A 19,158-nucleotide genomic window follows, 5' to 3' on the forward strand; every position below is an offset into this window, starting at 1 on the left:
TGAGGGTGTGACATCCAGTAGAAGCCTAGGTGGGTTGTTGTGGCTCAGAATCTCATGTGTTTGGAATCAAGCTGTCCCCTGGGACCTCAATCTCGGGGGCTGGAGGGTTTACTTCTCTTCTTGCTAACCATGACAGAAGGCCTTAATTACCCATCATGTGAGCCTCTTTGGTACTGTTCTTAGCATAACTTTTCCCAGGAGTCAATGAGAGGGATAGTCATTAAGACAGAATCTTCAGTGTCCTTTAATCTTGGGACTGACATTCTTTCAGTACTATTAGTGCTGGTATTCTTGTATTAACATACCAACTCTGGTACAGTGTGGGAGGGGATTGAATAAGGGCATGAATTCCAGGAAGCAGAGATCACTAGGGGCTGTCTTAGAGCTGGCTACCACAGTCACTAAGCACCTTTATTAAGGAAATACTTGTTCAGTGATTTCTTATAGTTAGCATCCATCTTATATGAGCATTATCCAGCCACTTAAAATCTGAATGTGCTTTAGCTTTTTATTGGTCACTGGAGTTCATCCTTATGAATAGCATGGGTGCTATAAAAGGGATAGGAGGGTGTGAGGAAACTCTTTGCCTTTATTCTTTAAGACCTCTGGCTTAGCTTTCTAAGGTCTCAGGTTTGCTTTTGCACCTTTTGTTCTTCCCTTGTTTGAAACTAGCTGTGATTTGCATCTTTGTGAATGTACTTTCTTTGCTTCTGGTTTTGACCGGTATCCACATATCCAGATCTTCAGGAACTGAATATCAAGTGAAGTAGCATGCATGCTCAGTTGTGTCCAGCTCTTTGTGACCCTGTGGGCTATAGCCTACTGGGCTCCTCTGTCCATGAGATTCTCCAGGCAAGAATACTGGAGTGGGTTGCCATTTTATCCTTCAGGGGATCTTCCTGACCTGGAGATCAAATCTGGTTTTTCTGCACTGCAGGCAGATTCTTTACCACTGATCTACCTGGGAATCAAGTGAACCAGGTATCCTGTGAAAAGTTCCTCTAGGTTTTCCCTTAGGAAAAGTAGAGTTGTTCTCATTGCTTAGCCTTTGTGAAATATGTTGGCTTTTTGAGTCGTTTTTATCTTTCTTCTTTATTGTAGAGGCTTCTGGATAGTTGAGATTACCTGGTAAGTGACCACTGGCTAAATGAGGTATCAAATGTGTAAAAGTTGTTTTACAATAATTTTTTTAGTTACTTGTTTACTAGAGTAGACCATTTTGAGGCCGTTAGCATAGGGGGAGCCTGGTGGCCTACTGTCTTTGGGGTCGCACAGAGTCAGACACGACTGAAGTGACTTAGCAGCAGCAGCAGCATAAAACAAAGGTAAAAATCTCTACTGAGTAAAGTACAGAATAAGGAAGATACTCGGTGTTGTAAAAGACTCTAAAATATACTTAAATTTTTTTTTCCTATTAGATGATAATTGACAGCAATAGTTTACTATTTGTTAAAACGTTTATAGTTTTATAGAAGCACCACTGTAATAAAACAACTCCTGATAATTGGAGTATTTAAGGGCAATAATTTTAATGCAATATTTTCTCCCTTTCTAGAGACAGATGGAATCAAATTGGAATTTTGTAGAAGAACTGCTGAAAAAGTCCATCAGTGTTCAGGTACACATTTAAAGTGAGATGGTTTGTGGGCTTTGCTAAATTTTTATGTTACAGATTTTAATAACCAATCAAACTGTTAAAATGATTTAAATAACAAACTTGGTTTACTTATTAGAAACTCGAGCTAAGAATCATCATTCTTTGTTAATGCAGAGTCTTTGTACAGTAGTTTTTATTTTGAAGATTTTTATTTTAACACTGAGTTGCCAGTTAAAGGGCAAAGATAATTATCGTAGTTGGTGACTTTGACAAAATGTATTCAAAATAAGGAGCAGAAGCTTCAGAATCAGCCATTCCTTGACTGTATGATATCAAGTCTAGGAGACACGATGAGGGAGATAGTCAGTGGCATTGGAAATTCAGCTGTATCCTCGTCACAGCAGGAAGGTGACTTGCCTTGCTGAGCAATTTGTCTTACAGGCTTGAATCATACTCTGACTGATAAGGTCCTAGTTTCTGAGCCCTCATTTCATAGCTTATCATTTTTCTTTCTGCAGAACTGTTAATGCAGTGCTTCATGGCCCAGAGGTCAGATTTGACCTTCTTTTAAAATAGTTTTAAGTGTGCTCTTCATCACATCTTTAAACTTACTGTATTATAGTTCTGTAAAGTTTTGTGGCATAAGTTGTTTATGTAAGATTTTAAAGGGAAATTTTAGTATTTTTTTAAGTTTGGGTAATAGACTCATTTTCTCTTAAGAAATGAGGATTGTTAAAAACCTGAAGAGGAATAAAAAATATAGTAGTACAAGACTGCTACACATATACATATACATTTATTTTTTACCCATATCTTTGAAAATCGTTTTAATGGCTTAAAAATTTTTTTTCCCTATTATCATTAATCTTATTTTTTTTAGGTAAAAACATAAGTATATTTAGTTATAAGATAAAATTTCTAGTTATGAACTAAGAATTCTAGATTAGAATGCCAAAGAACTCTGAATATATCAGTTGCATCAGAAGCAAAAGAGCTGTTATCTTAACCATTGTAAAAATTGTTGTTTCTTTTTTTGTATCATTTTAATTGGCTTTCTCTGTTCTTTTTGAGAACATACTGATTTTAGTAGCTCAAAGTTTCAGACATGTGTTTTTTTTTTTACTTCAAGAATGTGTGGAATCCCTAAAAAGTGGCCATTATTTACATCATCAGTTTTTTAATGGTATCTGCTAACGCTGTTGTGAGGCTACATCCCTAATTCTTGTAAGGAGGTAGACTGACCATGTGGATTTACCTGGCTGGGGATATCCCAAGATGTGGGACTTTTCGGTGATAAAACCAGGGAAGACCTTAGAGAACTGGGCCAAGCCAGTCACCCTAGAAGCAAGGATAGTACAGCTCATCTAAGAAACTTTCTCTGTAAATTTAGGTCTAGCATAAAGTCAAAGAAATATCTGCCTTGTGAGAGAGGAGGTCATTGTAATATTTAGAAAAAATCGGTCCATTCTCTCGAGTAATCTCAATTTTGTCTTGCCTTGATTGTATCAAATTAGATTTTATAAGTAGTATAGGACAACTTGCTGGAGTTCTTGAAACCAATTTTGTGGGTTCAATAGGTGGTCATAAAGAATAAATAATGTGTTTGGATAGAGCTATCAGTTTGATTATCTGTTTTTCCCCATTGAGGTAAATTAAAATCTGACCGTGCTCGTGTGCTTTGACTTCGTCTCCAACTGTGAAAGAAAGAGTCTGTTTGCAATGTTAAAAAAAAAAAAAAAAAGTTTTACATATACAGCAGTCTTCAAATAAAATTGGTGGGCATTCCGCTGTAGTTTTGATTAAGCAAATAATGTTCCAAATCTTTTTGTAGCCATAGAGAATCTTCCAGAAACAGACACTGAGCTTTGTTAGTAAAGAGGACATATACTGTTAAATTTTGCTTAAACTGAATAGTTAAGTATTTGCTCTAAAACGTTCTTATGAGGTAATCCTGTGTAACATTTGTGAATGCTAACAGTAAGCATTTGTTCTACCTTTGCAGCATCGTTATTTTCATATGAAAAGGGACGTTTTTAGTTTTATGCCAGTTTTTAAATAAAGCCTCATTATTTTCTGAGTTCACAACAGTTTTCTTTCAAAGGTCATGAAGGGGTGCAAGGAGAAATCCTAAGCAAGCCTAATATTTAAAAAATATTTTTATTTGTCAAATCATCCTGAGAGTCTTAAGGCTAAAAAAACTCAGAATATGATTAGTTCTGAATAATGTGGGTCAGTCTTTTAATTACTAATCCAGAATTACTGTGTTTCTTGGACAGAAGGATTTTGACTGGGATTTGAAGTCTAACTCTTTGTTTAGTCACTGAGTCATGTCGGCCTCTCTGTGACCCCATGGACTGTAGCCCATCAGGCATCTCTCTCCATGGGATTTCCAGGCAAGAATACTGGAGTGGGTTGCCTCTTCCTCTTCCAGGGGATCTTCCTGACCCAGGGATCAAACCCATGTCTCCTGCATTGGCAGGCAGATTCTTTACCACTGAGTCACCAGGGAAGCCGCCAACTCTCTTTATCTAATCCTGATAAAATCCCATCAGACTGACAGTTACTATTTACCTTGGACATAAGTTTTATTCTCCAGGTGGTTTCTGATAGGCAAGTTAGTTACGCATAAAAAATGAACCCCCAGTTGTTATATTGCCATTTCTATAAAATAAGCTAAAAAATGTTTTTATTTTTAGTTTAGTGAAACAATTTGGTGCATGGAATATACCCAAATTTAATATGCCTGCATTTGATCTTTCAAAATAAAAGTTCTAGGAAGATACCCTTTTTGAAAGGACTGAGGTGAGAGATCAGCAGCAGACACTGGAGTATTCTAGGATTGCTTTTTATATGAAATAGTTTATATGTACTCATTCAGCTGAGATGAGACACCCAGAGAGCCCACAGGTTCTTGTGATAAATGTAGAAATTGAGTAGTGTGGGCTCTGGATTTGAGATAGGTAGGTTTGAATCTACATGGAAAAGAGCCCCACGGGCCTTCTGGTTTATTAAAAATTAGAGAGCGTGGATTTAGATAATGTTAATCAAAATTCTTGGTTTAGGTAGAGTTTGGCTTCAACACTCACAAAATTAAAATATGTCCATTTAAGGTACAATAGTGTGAATGTGTTGCCTTTATTATATGATTGTCAAGACTAAATGTTTCAGCTAAAAAAATTCATTCAAAGCGACAGCTGTCGCTGTGCGAGCACTATCCATGGCACTAAATGTACATTTTCCACTTACGACAGTCTTGTGAAGTCCCATTTTAGACATTAGGAAAACTGGGACACAGAGTAAGCCTTGTCCAGGTTCACTCAGCTAGCTAGGAAGTGGCGAAGCTGGAATTTGAATCCTCATATGTGTTTTTCAGTCATTCCAAAGTGAAGTCTGTCAGTCATATCCGACTCTTTGTGACCCTATAGACTGTAGCCTACCAGGCTCCTTTGCCCATGGGATTTTCCAGGCAAGAGTACTGGAGTGGGTTGCCATTTCCTTCTCCAGGGGATCTTCCCAACCCAGGGATCAAACCCGGGTCTCCCACATTGTAGGCAGGTGCTTTACCATCTGAGCCACGAGGGAAGTCCGTCATTCCAAACTCCCTCAAAACACTTGACCTTGTAAGATTCTTAATAAAGCTCTGCTTTTTGTTGTTGTTGTTACTTTAAAACTTTCTTTTTTGAAACTTCTTTGCTCTTATGTCTTTGATTAGTAAGGTACTTTGATTTGTAAGATCTGTTTTGGTAATACTTGCGGAAAGCAACTATCTCAATTTTCCACTTTTTTAAATTTGTTTTTGTGATCTTCTCTCCCTCCAATAAGTCTTATGATGGGAAAAATGTAAGGCAGGAAGAAATTAATATACTCAGATGCTCTCAAACATTCTTCCTCACCATATTTCAGCTGTTTCTCCATTATGAATTTGAACTAAGATGTCTGTTGGCTCCTCTACTTCTATTGTAAATTCTTATCTCTTTGGCTTTCTGAACTTGAAGATGGACAGATCATTTAATTCAGCTGATGTGCGCCCACCTACACAATTTTTAATGGAAATTTTTAAGACGCACTAAGGGAACATGGTTCAAAACAAAATAATGGATGAATATACAAAACATGAGAATGTGCTTTACAACAAATACAGTGATTAATTAAAAAAAGAAACTTACTTTTCAAGTCACATGCAACTGACTTACCCTGCCAGAACTGTGGAGAACATGGTATTTTATAAGACAGTTCTTTTCATTTTAATCTGTAGCCAGTAGCAAGAAAAGGATGGGAAATTTATCTCCTTTCCTTAACAACAAAAAAAAGGAAAACTCCCCCAGGATACTGTATTTAATTTCTTCTTGATTGGTTGCAGTGGAAAGAGCATGGGCTTTGGTCTCACAAACTTTGATTCAAATCTTGCTCTGGTCACTAAGAGCAATCTTGATCAAATCTGGTGTTGATTAGATGTTCATTTTTTTCCCTCATGTTTTTGGAAGGTGGTGTATTATAGTATGTCTAACAAGCTTTGGAGTCATGAGTCCTAACTCCTTCCCATATGCACTTGGGTAAGCCATTTATAATTTCTGAACCTCAACCCGTTTTTGTTTTTTGTTTTTTTTTGGGGGGAAATGAATGTAGTAAAACTGAGATGATATGAGACATACATGAATAACATGTAAAACATCATATAATATCAGACACATACTTGGTATTTAACCTTTTTTTTCCCCCAAACTTTGTATATTTTTATGGTTTAAAATAAATTTTTATAATAAATTTTTGTGAATTTTACATGTAAAATGATTTTCAGATACCAAACAAAGCAATACAAAACTCTTCAAAACGAACCCACTTTTTTCATGTAATTCACTTTTTAATCTTGCAACATAATTAATTTAGTATGTTTTAATTCACATCAGTAGTGTGACATGTGAATAAACCTACATCTAGTTTAATAGTTTCATGATAAAATCAAAGAACGTTAGTGACCAATGAGGGTTAAATGAGTTTAATTATCAGAGGAACTAAATATCTTTCCCTAAACCATAGAGCTACTTGATGAAAAGCAACACTAGAACTCAGATCTGTTTTGTTGATAAAACATTTACGGAGTCTCTTTGGTGAAGCAGGCACCGTGCTAGGCCTAGGGAACATTATTGCAGCCCTTAGGGAACTCATAGACTTGAAGGCGAATAGGAAGGTAAGAACTGTGTGTGAAGTGTCCATGAAAGTATGTAACTTTGTACAGGAAGTGGTGATCCCCTTCCCTTTCTGAAATACTTCTCTCAGAGTGCATGATGCCTGGTTTCCTATCTACTTCATTGGATTTTGCTTATAGGCCTCCTTTTTCTTGATACCTAAATTTTGGAAAAGCAATAGGCTGTCAGTTCTGGGTTCTTTTCTGTTTTCTGTCCACAGTCTTTCCTAGATTGATCTTATCTAGGCTTTTAGCTCTAAAACCCGTCAGTGTGAAGATAATATCCAAATTTGTATCAGTAGCTCTGACTTTTTCCTTGAGCTGTAGACCCATAAATTGTCTGTGTAATATTTCTACTTGGTTGCCCTGTGCACTCTCTCATCTGTTCCCTCCCTGTTCTTTGCCACCTTAAGAAGTGGTTCCATCAATCCATTTTCTTAAGCCAAAACTTAAGAATTCCCCTTAATTGCTATCTTTCTTTCATACCTTAATATAAGTCATCCACAAATTCCATCAACATAACTCTAAAATTGTCTGCCTGTCTTAATCTTACAGTTTCACAATTATCTCGTAGAATTTTTAGTTGGTGGGAGGAGAAGGAAGTAGAAAAAAGGAGACATTTTAATCTTCTGTAATGAAATAACCACGTACCTTTGTTGAAAAGAGACAATACTGAATCCACTCAACAATTCTTTGCTTAAAGCATACTGTTTCCCAGGCACCTTCACATTTCCAGCATGTCTGCTTTGTACTTAACCTTTGTCTGCTTTTCTGTTAACGCTGGAAGTTCTCTTTCAGCTCTTCTAACTGATCTTATACCTCTGTTCTTATCTGCTGTTGTCATCTTGCTTGATCCAGTGTAGCATTTTTGAAACATTCATTTCATGTCACCCCTGTGTTTACAGTCCTGTAAAGGTTTACCAACATAATTAAAATACAGTCCATACTTCTGATTGTGACCTGAAAAGCCTTAAATGAGATATGGTTCCTGACTATCTCTGACTTAATCCTGTAATACCAATGCTAAGTCACTTCAGTCGTGTCTGACTCTGTGCAACCCCATAGATGGCAGCCCACCAGGCTCCCCCATCCCTGGGATTCTCCAGGCAAGAACACTGGAGTGGGTTGCCATTTCCTTCTCCAATGCAGGAAAGTGAAAAGTGAAAGTGAAGTCACTCAGTCGTGTCTGACCCTCAGTGACCCCATGGACTGCAGCCTTTCAGGCTCCTCTGTTCATGGGATTTTCCAGGCAAGAGTGCTGGAGTGGGTTGCCATTGCCTTCTCCGATAATACCAAGCTTACTGCTAATTCAGGAAGTTTCCATGTATTTTCTCTGCCATTAGTGCTTTACTTTTCATTTCTGTATGTGGTTGGCTCTTTTCCATCCAATCATTTAACCGAAATTCCAGCCCTCAAAAGCTCAGATGTTAAAGAGTCTGCCTGCAGTGCAAGAGACCAGAGTTCGATCCCTGGGTGGGGAGGATCCCCTGGAAGAGTAAGATGGCAACCCACTTCAGTATTCTTGTCTGGAGAATCCCATGGACAGAGGAGCCTGGCAGGCTACAAGCCATGTGGTTGCAGAGAATCAGACAGGACTGAGCAACTAACCCTCAAAAAGGCCTTTCAGTTCGTAGTTCCTGATTAAAAAATATGACCCACATCCTCTGTCCGTTACTCTGCCACATTACTCTGCTTTTGTTTTGCTTTTTGCAGTGGTTGTAACTGTTTACATTTATCAGTGTAAACAGTTTATATCCTTGTTTTGTATCCTCTTTTTCCTTTTTCCCCAAAGTGTAACTTCATTATGCCTAGCACCTTAGAATAGTGCCTGATATATAGTAAGCTTTGAATAACTGACTGGAATTCAGTGTTATGTCAGCTTTTAACAAACATGCATGTTATTTGATATATAAGTTTAAAGTGTCACTTTTTTACTCTTACTATTGCCACATTCTAAAAGGTTAAAACATATGTACTCTGGCAACGCTCTGAGTTTTAGAAGAATAACTCCTATATTTCTATAAAGAATTACTTAAGTATGATTGAGTCTTCTGTGTTTTTAGATAACTTATGCTACTTTCTGGTTAGGGTTTCTCTTCAGTCTCTGGGTTCAACACTATTCAGTTATTAAATACCTTTGCAGTTATTAAATAATTGAGTTAAAAGTCAAACTGAGTTATGTAATTTCAGTTATCATATTAACCTTCTCTAAAGCAAACTTATATACATTATACTGATTCAGACCTTCTGGTCTGAAGAGAATGGGTATGACTTGGTGAAATATATTTATATTCTTTTCAGGAGCAGGTTATTTGCAGCAGTGTCAAGTTATAATAATGTGTGTTGGTCATTATTTAGTTCCTCACAATTTCAGTTTATTTTTTAGGATGGTATACTAGAAGAGCAGTTACGAATGTATCTTCACTGTTGTTTGACCCTTTGTGATTTCTGGGAGCCAAACATTGCAGTTGTCACCATTCTGTGGGAATATTACAGTAAGAACCTGGTGAGTAAATAGAGTATGAATTTGTTCCTGGAATTTGAACATGGTATTTGGGGAATGTTTTTATGGTTTAATTATATATAATTACAGAGCTTTCTTAAAGTTAATTTTTCAAAGTAGATTAGAGTAGCTAAAAAATATCTTTATGTTTCACATTGTCTAAAGAGCATTGACATAGGGGAACAGAGCATCTGACGTCCGTTTTCTCTTAAGGGTGAGATTAATAAGCAAAGAAACCAGAATTGTGCCAGAAAGATGTTTTTAAAAATCCTCATTTATAAATGTTTTCTAACAACTACTGATTGCTTGCCGCACATTGAACAGTTAATGGTATCTTGAATAAGAACTCGGCTTGGCATTTGAGTAGCTTCTAGGCTACTAGGCAGAAGCACACATACTGTAGAAAAAAAGAAGAGAGTTACAGTACTCTGGAATGCTAGAGGAAGGAGTATCTGGACTTGTAGAAGTGTATGGACTTCTAGAAGACTTGATGAACTCATAGTTTTTTAAATTGGCCTGGGGAATAAGTAGAATTTTCCAAGTACAGAAGAAAATGAACATCCAAGCAAAAGGAATAGTGTTTTGAACAAGTGTGTAGAGACATGACGGAGAAGGCAATGGCACCCCACTCCAGTACTCTTGCCTGGAAAATCCCGTGGATGGAGGAGCCTGGTAGGCTGCAGTCCATGGGGTCACTGAGGGTTGGACACGACTAAGCGACTTCACTTTCACTTTTCACTTTCATGCACTGGAGAAGGAAATGGCAACCCACTCCAGTGTTCCCTGGAGAATCCCAGGGACAGGGGAGCCTGGTGGGCTGCCGTCTGTGGGGTCGCACAGAGTCGGACATGACTGATGTGACTTGGCAGTAGCAGTATAGAGACATGAAAAAACATGATTTATGCCTACTGTTTTAAATAGTTCTAAATGATGAGTCTGAGGTGACTGTGGAGAAATACGGGAGATGAAGAAAGTAGAAAAGTTAGTCCAGGGCTGGATTCTGAAGGGTTAAAGATAGCATGCGGTTGAGTTATGATTTATCCAGGAGACATTGGAAAGCAAAGATGTGGCACATTATGTATGTGTTTGAGAAAGTTTTTTTCTGAAAGTAGTATAAGGGAAGTGGATACAGATGAGATAGTAGTCCACTATGGTAGTATAAGTAAATAATGCAGCAAATGAGAACTAAAATAGGGGCAGTGAATTTAAAAAGAGAGTAAATTTGGAAGAGAAAATTTTAAAAGTACATTTAAAGGATTGTTACTTGTATATGGAGAGGAGAAGATTTGGAATGTTTGGTTTTCTGAGTAAGTATATAGTGAAATGTTCAATCAAGACAGAAAAAGATATGGAGGACTTACAAGTAAATTACAAGTTTGGGTCTATACATAATTGAACTTATTAAAAATGAGGACAATACATTTCTCTGAAATGTATGGTCAGTCTGGCTGGAGAAATGACCAATTCTAATTTTCAGGCAGAATATATACAAGATGGGTCTGTAATGTCTTGTTATACCTGAAAACAGAAGGTATCCAAGTAAGCTGGAGTTGTGTCAAAAGAACATAGGAGCCTGCTTTAAGGAGCTCCCATTCCCCAGTGCTGGGTAAATTTGGGCATGATAAAGAATAAAGACAGCTGTGGATTATGTGTTTAAATCCTCGAGTTTGTGGTATTTTTAGAAAAGTTGTTATTCTAGAAACTGTAAATAAAGGAAAATATAAACTGAATATTCTGAAATTTGAATATTCCGAATATTCTGAAATTTGATATTTCAGAATACCAAATTTCAAACTAGTTTAGAAGGAACGAGAGAATTAGAAAATCACTATCTTGCACATCTGTTGAAATAAGCCATCTGGATGATGATCATCCCTGGCTGTTCAAATGGTGGGGGTCACTCAAATGGGTCGATCAGCGTGATCAGTCTTAACATCACAAAAAGAATGAAAGTCAGAAGTTACGTGCCTCTTTGCTAACTGAAATGGGAAGTACTCAAGACTGCCATTGGAAGATTCTCACCAAAAAACTTGACCTGAATCTGATCAGTCCACTAGATAGAGCTACCAATTTACAGAATAGATAGCAGATGAAAGAATACATTAAGTGACTCCAGGAAGATGTAAGGAAGATCTTGAAATGTAGCAAGATATAAGCCCCTAAAGTTAGAATTTAGGAAATGCTGCACAATAAATTACCTGTTAAATGGTATGATGAATCCATTGGAAATTTTTATAGGATAAAAGATTTAAGAAGCATGTCAACCAAATGCAGTGTATGAATCTTGACAGTATCCTAATTTGAACAGACAAACTGTTAAAAAGACATTTTGGGGATAATCCAGGAATTTAAAACACTCCTTTGTATTCTGTGCCTGAATGGAATTTTTATTTTAGGGGGAATATGTGGTAATGGCTGTGTACTTTTTATGATTAAGAAGAGTCTGAATTTTAATGAGCTAGTTGGGATTTACAGCTTTCTGTTGTAATTTATTCAGAGATTTAATACTTGTTTTCTGTTTTTTTCCTTTTAGAATAGTTCTTTCAGTATTTCTTGGCTTCCTTTAAAAGGCCTTACATATATCATTAAGTCACCCTTGGCTATGGTAGAAATGGTGAAGACCTGCTGCTGTGATAAACAAGGTCTTGACCTGTATAAATCCAGCAGTAGTTACACTATTTTCCTTTGCATTTTGGCAAAAGTTGTCAAGAAAGCAATGAAGAACAATGGTCCTCATCCTTGGAAACAAGTCAAGGGAAGGTGTGTGCTATATCTTTCTTTGTCATGAATGTTCACTTACATCTTTGGAGAAGTGTTTTTATGTGTTTTTTAAGGTAATTTGTGCTTGGATGTCTTTATGGTTTATCTCTTAAATGTATTTGTTCAAGGACAGCAAAATATGGAGCATTTTGATCTTGCCAATCTGTTACAGTATGAAACCAACCTAATATCCCTAACTTAGGGAAGATTTTAGTTTCTTATTTATCTCATCGGTGCTGAAGAATGAAATCCCCTGTATTAAGTGCAGGGATAAAAGACAACTGTTGTTTTTCTTGCCAAAGTTAATTGTAATGTTTCATGTAATTCCTTGCATATATTTTATTAAAACTTACAGAAATAAAAATCATGTCGAGATTATGAATTGGCAGATGATAGATTCAGTCTATAAAATTTTGTGTTCTTTGAGTCCATCAGTCTCACAAGCCTAGCTTTCTTGAATGAAAACTAGCCAGAATATAATAGGAGCAAAACCTCTGATGTCCTCATTTGAGGAGTATGCCATTTTCGTTTCTGGTGTGGTAAAACAAACGTTTGGTCACATTTGCCTAGTGTTGTCCTTTTTTGAGAGTTTTGCTTGTTAAATGGGTGTGATTCTTACTGTCTTCCCTTATTCTACTTTTGCCTATGAGCCCCTTTCCTAGCCCTCTGCAATTGACTGTTCTCCACCGCTTGCTTGGCTTAAGCAATGGAAGCTTTTGCGGCAGAATACTTACTATTTCTGGTAGATGCTTCTCAGTAATCTCTAAATGAAATTCCTGTTTGTTTCACACAATGAATAATTCTTGGTGATACAGTTTGGATTTTTATCTAGAATATATTTTTTGATGGTATCTTTGTTAAACCTTCAGTAATTAGGTAGCTCAAACAGTAGTTACTTTTCTTTTGTTCTGTTTGCCAGTTTAGTTTGGAATCTTAAATGTTTTTATGGAAAGCATAATACTCTGAACTTTATTGCTTAAAGAAATTGGATTTGTAATACTGTATACCAAGCCTATCATGGATATGATGGGGAGGATGTGAAGATAATTAGATCTTTATCTTCAGGAGCTTATCAGCTTCATTATTTATAAATAAACATTTAACTTCTCATAAGCATTAGTCATTTCTGTTTTGAATAAACCAATTATAAAAATTGCAGAGAAACAACAATCCCTAAGTAAGATTAAAAATGAATGGTGTTCACTTCTGATCACTTAATTAATTAAAATATATCAGCTCTTAATTATATTAAGTAGTATTGACAACAGATTTTTAAATGGCTAGTCTTGGATATTTGAGCACTAATAATTTTTCTTTGTGAGTAGGTAAAAATAATTTTTCCATTACTTTGCATTGTCTTAACATATAAGTATAGTAAGAGCCAGGTCTTTGTGAAGGGTAGAGGGAGAAAGAATTTAAGGAACATTATTATATAAAATTGCCCTGTTAAGAGTTCTATAAAGTACATCAAATTGTACTTAAAAGAATTATATATTCTTTCTTATTTGTCAATAAACATTGAAAAAGAAAGGTAATGGGGGGATTAAAATAAAAGGAGAAGCCAAGTACTATGGGGAAAATAGTATTTCTTCTACTGTCCTTTGGGGAAAGCCACTGAATCCTTTGATTCACTTATAGATACTTGCTGCATCTTTGAGAAATTTGAAGGTTGAGAGGGGAGGCATATTCTATGAGTTTTGTTTTCTAAGCAACAAAAGTGATACAATAGCCCCATTATGTAGAAATAGCTAAAAATTTAAAGTGATGAGACTGTCATGAGTATTGAGTTAAATGTTGTTTTAAAAGATGGATTTTTGTGAATGAAACTGTTAATAATTCATTTGTTTTAATTTTACAGGATATATTCTAAATTCCATCAAAAAAGAATGGAAGAACTAACTGAAGTTGGTCTGCAGAACTTTTTCAGCCTTTTTCTACTGTTAGCAGCTGTGGCAGAGGTGGAAGATGTAGCAAGTCATGTTTTAGGCCTCCTGGATTTCCTCAAGCCTACTTTTAAAACATCTCCTCTCATTTGGAAGGGTCAGATGGCCTTCCTCTTAATGTATACCCAGAAAAATCTGGACATTGGTGTTTTGGCTGAGAAATTTTCAAATGCTTTCCGGGAGAAAGCAAAGGAGTTCTTGGTATCTAAGAACGATGAAATGGGACAAAGACAGACTCTTTGGACCCTTCTTTCTATATATATGGACAGCGTTCAGGAGGTGTTTGAGACAAGCCATTGCCTGCATCCTTCTCATGAAAAACTGCTTAATGATGGCTTTAGTATGCTTCTACGAGCTTGTCAAGAAACTGAACTTAGGACAGTATTGAATTTTCTACAAGCTGTTCTGGCCAGAATCAGGTATGTCTTCCAGTGATGTGCTAATGTATTAATTTGTTTTATATTATTACCTGTGTTGATTCTGTGTTAAAGTTTTCCTTTCGACACACTCATGAAATTCAGTTGTAAAGAGAGCGGTTAAAGGAAGTTTTACTGCATTGTAGTGTAAATCAGTAGTTTTCAAACTGTCCTTTCAAACAGCGCTTATTCGAAAGAAAGCTTACATGCAAGCTTATAAAATTCAACTCTGGTGCAATCCAGGAGCCATGCCTCTTGGCCCCATCTTGCCTCTCTGCTGCTGCTGCTGCTAAGTCGCTTCAGTTGTGTCCGACTCTGTGGGACCCCATAGACGGCAGCCCACCAGGCTTCGCCATCCCTGGCATTCTCCAGGCAAGAACACTGGAGTGGGTTGCCATTTCCTTCTCCGATGCATGAAAGTGAAAAGTCAAAGTGAAGTCCCTCAGTCATGTCTGACTCCTAGCCACCCCATGGACTGCAGCCCACCAGGCCCCTCCGTCCATGCCTCTCCTAAAAACATTATTATCCAGAGGAATATTTCAGACATTCTAAGCAAGACCATGAACTCAAATCTGAGGTGACTTTCATTGAAACATATGCAGTTTTGTGTACTTAAGGAGATTTTGGCCACACTGTACCATTTTTTAAAAAAAGTTATTTTCTTTAAGTAGTTTGCTGCAGAGTTGTAGCCTCAAACACATGAAGTGATCTGTGCTTAACAGCCCCGTCATGTCCTACTGTTTGTGACCCTGTGGACTATATAGCCCACCAGGCTCCTCTGTCCATGGGGATTGTCCAGGCAAGAATGCAGGAGTGGGTTGCCATGCCCTCCTCTGAGGGATCTTCCCTACCCAGGGATCGAACCGAGGTCTCTTGCATTGCAGGTGGATTCTTTACCAACTGAGCCACCAAGGAATCCCCAAACACATGAAATACTCCCAGCTAAAGCAGTGTATTCTAAGAGTGAGATAGGATTGTTCTATAGCAAGTTTTGTGTAGATGATGTTCACCAGTCATCTGTACAAAACTTAGCTTTTCTCAGATCTACATGAATTACACAAATATGCAGATGCACTCAGACCCAAACAGTAATGGATGAGAACAGTGGTCATGCTATTTATTGCCTTTAAGGCTCTTTTCACATAGCAGTTTCACCTTTGAAGTTCATGTTCTTAAGAAGTTAGATACTACTCTCAGTGCAGTTAGGTATAGAAATACAATTTTATTTAAAATCATGTCTGAAGTTAATGAAGAGACTGCTTCCCTTTTCTTAGTTGCACATTACAAAAGTAGCATCTTTTTCAAAGATACTAAACTTAATGAAATTTCTGAATTTTGGATATTTCATTACCAATTTCATATATTAATGATCTTAATTTACATTGGGCTGTGTGTTCATAGAGATCAGTCCATGGGTTTTCACTCATTAGGTTTTATATAGTTTTTATATTCATGTACTCTAGTTCTTATGCAGATAATCATCCCTATATCCCTAAATGTAAGCTGAATCAAATATTTAGATGGACGGATAGATAAATAGATAAGTAAATGAAGAGCCAACTTCATTAGAGGAAGCTTTTACTGATTCTGGATCTTCTCCATGAAATAATTTGTTTGTTCTTAGTCTAGTAGAGTTTATTAGCAGATGCTATACTTTGCCAAGTGCCAAATTCATTTTGTTCAGTTTTTAAATAAGTAGTAAGCAGTATTTTCCTGTGCTTTTTGGGCACAGTTAGAAATTTCCACATTTCTGGTACCATTTTTGGTTTGTTTATTTATATTCATCTGAATATACAAAGCAAGAAGGAAAAAGAGGGTCTAAAAACTGGTCTAAACCAGCCTGGCGATGTTGCTGTAGCCTGGGCAAAGGAATAGGAGTTTTTAGCTTTAAAACCAAAGCAGTTTCAGTAGTGTTGGGAAAATATTGCTTGCAAGTCCTTGTAAGCTGTTCACTATAATGCATTTTTGTTGAATCCATGAGGGTCACTATTCAGAAGTACAGAGGTAGGAATCAAGAGGGCATAATGAAGACTGTCGATTATATAAAATGAGAGTAACTTTACATTTATATTAGGAATTTCTTTAAAATTGGATCTGGTTTGAGTGTGTTAATTTGGTGTCATCTTGAACAGGGGGCAAGGAGTGTGGTCTACGGGACTAACCAATAAAAGACACAAATGTTGATGCTGATAATATTTAATTCTTTGTAGAAATGTTTATTTTTGGTTTTGCTTTATACTATTCAACTATGATCAGAAGCAGTTGCTATAAGAGAATGTGAAATCATGCATAACTTTCTGTCACCAAAATTATCAAGCAGTTTTAACAGAAGTATGAGGTCAGTGTGTGAATGAGACTGGTGTAGTAATGTGCAGGTCATTATTAATGCTGTCATGGTACAGGCACTGCCATCTTTTAAGTTTCTGAAGCTTGCATAGTAATTTGCAACAGTCCTTCAATGAGACTGATTGCAGTACATAATAAGAGGGACTGTGACTTGCATGGTTTCATTTTATCCTATCAATCTTCAATACTTCCAAGCAAATATTGTTAAGACAGACTTGCTTTAGTTTGGGATATTTGCAGGGTAAGGGCCCCAGAGATCATTCAGGGTTGTTTACCTTAAAAAGAAAAAAAGAAGGGAGGGAGGGGAAACACAAGAAAAGTCCTCTAGGTATTTGATCGTAAGGAGATGTGTTCCTGATCTCTTAACTCCAAATTTGGATTCATTGAGGTTCTTTCCAGAGGACTCTTTTGGGTATGCTACAATATTTTTACTATTAATATTATTAGGAAGTTCAAAAATAATTTGAATCGTTGTTAAAAATTAAAGCATAAGCATTTCGTTTTAAGTTAAGAACAAAGGTAAATTCTTGAATTTTGATTTAGATGGAGAAGGTGGGTTACATAGATTGATGATATTTATTCCTGACTGCATCCCTGACAAAGGAAAGAATGAAATACTTTACCTTAGCAATCTCTTCTGTTTTGTAATTCAGGTGGGAGTAAGGTACCAGTCCTTGCATAAATGTGTGTGCAGGATGTGTGTGTGTGTGTGTGTGTGTGTGTGTGTGTGTGTGTGTGTGTGTGTGTGTGTGTGTTGAACTGGGTAATAGTTTTATAACTGTATGACAGTGAAATTATAGGTAGGAAGGAACTAAGATCACTGATTATAGAGAGAAGCGGCTCCCTCTAGGCTGTTAAGAAATAATAACTTCATATGCCACTTTCAGCTAACTGGAGCTGATGGCTCACCAGAGCATTCTTTATTGCTGATTAAGTAGCATTATGAAAATACTGACTTGGTTATGTTAACTAAATGCCTCCATGTTTAAAACTCCGAATGTCAAATAGTTTTAGCAGTCATCTTTAACATTTCACATTACCTTTCTGGAATCATATTTCTAGTTCTCACTTGGCTGTTATTTGAGGTTAATATAAAAATGGCAGTCTTTCATTTGTGGAGTTAGGTGTAGCCAAAAGCTTTTCTTTAATTATATCCATTCATGCTGCTATAGTTAAGGGTCTGTCAGCATTTCCATTATAAACCTCCATTTTCAGGGTTTTATAACACAGCTCTGAAAATTAGCTCTGGGCAAAAACTTGACATGCAAGGCCTCATGAGATTCTCCCTCCTCCCCATCCCCCTGTTTCATTTTTACTGAAGTAGAGGTGAGTGATTTCAAAATGCCTTTTGGCATCTGCAAATATCATTCGGAGTTTAAAAAGAAACAATAAATTTTCAGGCTTTGTACCTGTTTGTTCTACCACTTAAGGGAGGTTGTGGACTTATGAATTTAAGTCAAATGGATATTGATCAACTGACATCCTATCTTGTATTAAACAAGAGCCTGGTTTCAAAGAAGTCTAAAGGCAGCTGAAAACTTGTCTAAGATGTCAAATGTGCAGACTAAGAAATAGTTCAAAAGGGAAGATGACCTGTTTTTGATATTCCATGTGCTCAAGTGCGACTCCTTAAAACGTTTAAGATTCTTTTTTCTGGCTTCAAAATACATTTGAAAATACATACATTTTTTCATTCTTTTTTTTCCATGAACTTGCAAGTTCATCTGTTAATGTATCTTTTTTGACATTTGGGATGGAGGTGTGTGTGTGTGTTTGTACACATTATGCAAGAACTATGTAGCATTCTCCTCAAATATTTTCCATGCTCAATAGTTCTAGTTATTTTAAGATTTATTGGTATGACAACATTTATTCTAAAAACAAATTTTATTTTAATCTTTCCTTTGGGAGAGAACTGGAGATTTTCTAGGCAGGGAAGGAGGTAGTTCAAAAGGAAATGTTCTTGTGAGGCTGTGCTGATCGCCAAATAATTTACATGATTTTTCAGAAAAAAACAGAGAACTCTCGACAGTATGCAAGCCTTTTCTTCCTTTTGTTATTGAGTGTTCTGTTAGTATAATGGGTTACGGCTTTTAATTACTGAAGAATTGTTTACTACAAAACAAGTTAAAACCAATATGATTTTTTTTAATAATCAAATTATTTTGACTTATTTACATGCAGAGTTTCATTAGTATACCCCAGATTGCCCAAAACATCTGGGGTTCTGCTGTTTCATCATGTGTATATATGAACATCTGCCTATATGTACATATATGTGTATGTGTGTCGTATATACACATAGGTACATCATTTATACTATGTATATGAAATGTATACTTTATGCAGATTTTGATTTGGTACAGATTTTTAGGACAGTGTTCTAATAATTTGAGAGAGGGAGCACA

At 36.5% G+C, this 19,158-nt stretch overlaps 1 protein-coding gene across 7 annotated transcripts in view; it reads left to right on the forward strand.

The window, feature by feature from the left end:
* Positions 1-19,158, forward strand: part of MMS22L (MMS22 like, DNA repair protein) — a 124,173-nt gene that overhangs the window by 26,825 nt on the left and 78,190 nt on the right. For all 7 annotated transcript variants that reach the window (XM_060419226.1, XM_012182737.5, XM_042253387.2 and 4 more), the window contains 4 exons: positions 1,556-1,618; positions 9,169-9,288; positions 11,819-12,045; positions 13,904-14,407. In XM_060419226.1, the coding sequence (XP_060275209.1) occupies positions 1,556-1,618; positions 9,169-9,288; positions 11,819-12,045; positions 13,904-14,407 (914 nt within the window). The remainder of the gene's footprint in view (positions 1-1,555; positions 1,619-9,168; positions 9,289-11,818; positions 12,046-13,903; positions 14,408-19,158) is intronic.

The sequence above is a fragment of the Ovis aries genome, chromosome 8 (assembly GCF_016772045.2).
Source record: "Ovis aries strain OAR_USU_Benz2616 breed Rambouillet chromosome 8, ARS-UI_Ramb_v3.0, whole genome shotgun sequence".
In the NCBI taxonomy this organism is placed as follows: domain Eukaryota; kingdom Metazoa; phylum Chordata; class Mammalia; order Artiodactyla; family Bovidae; genus Ovis; species Ovis aries.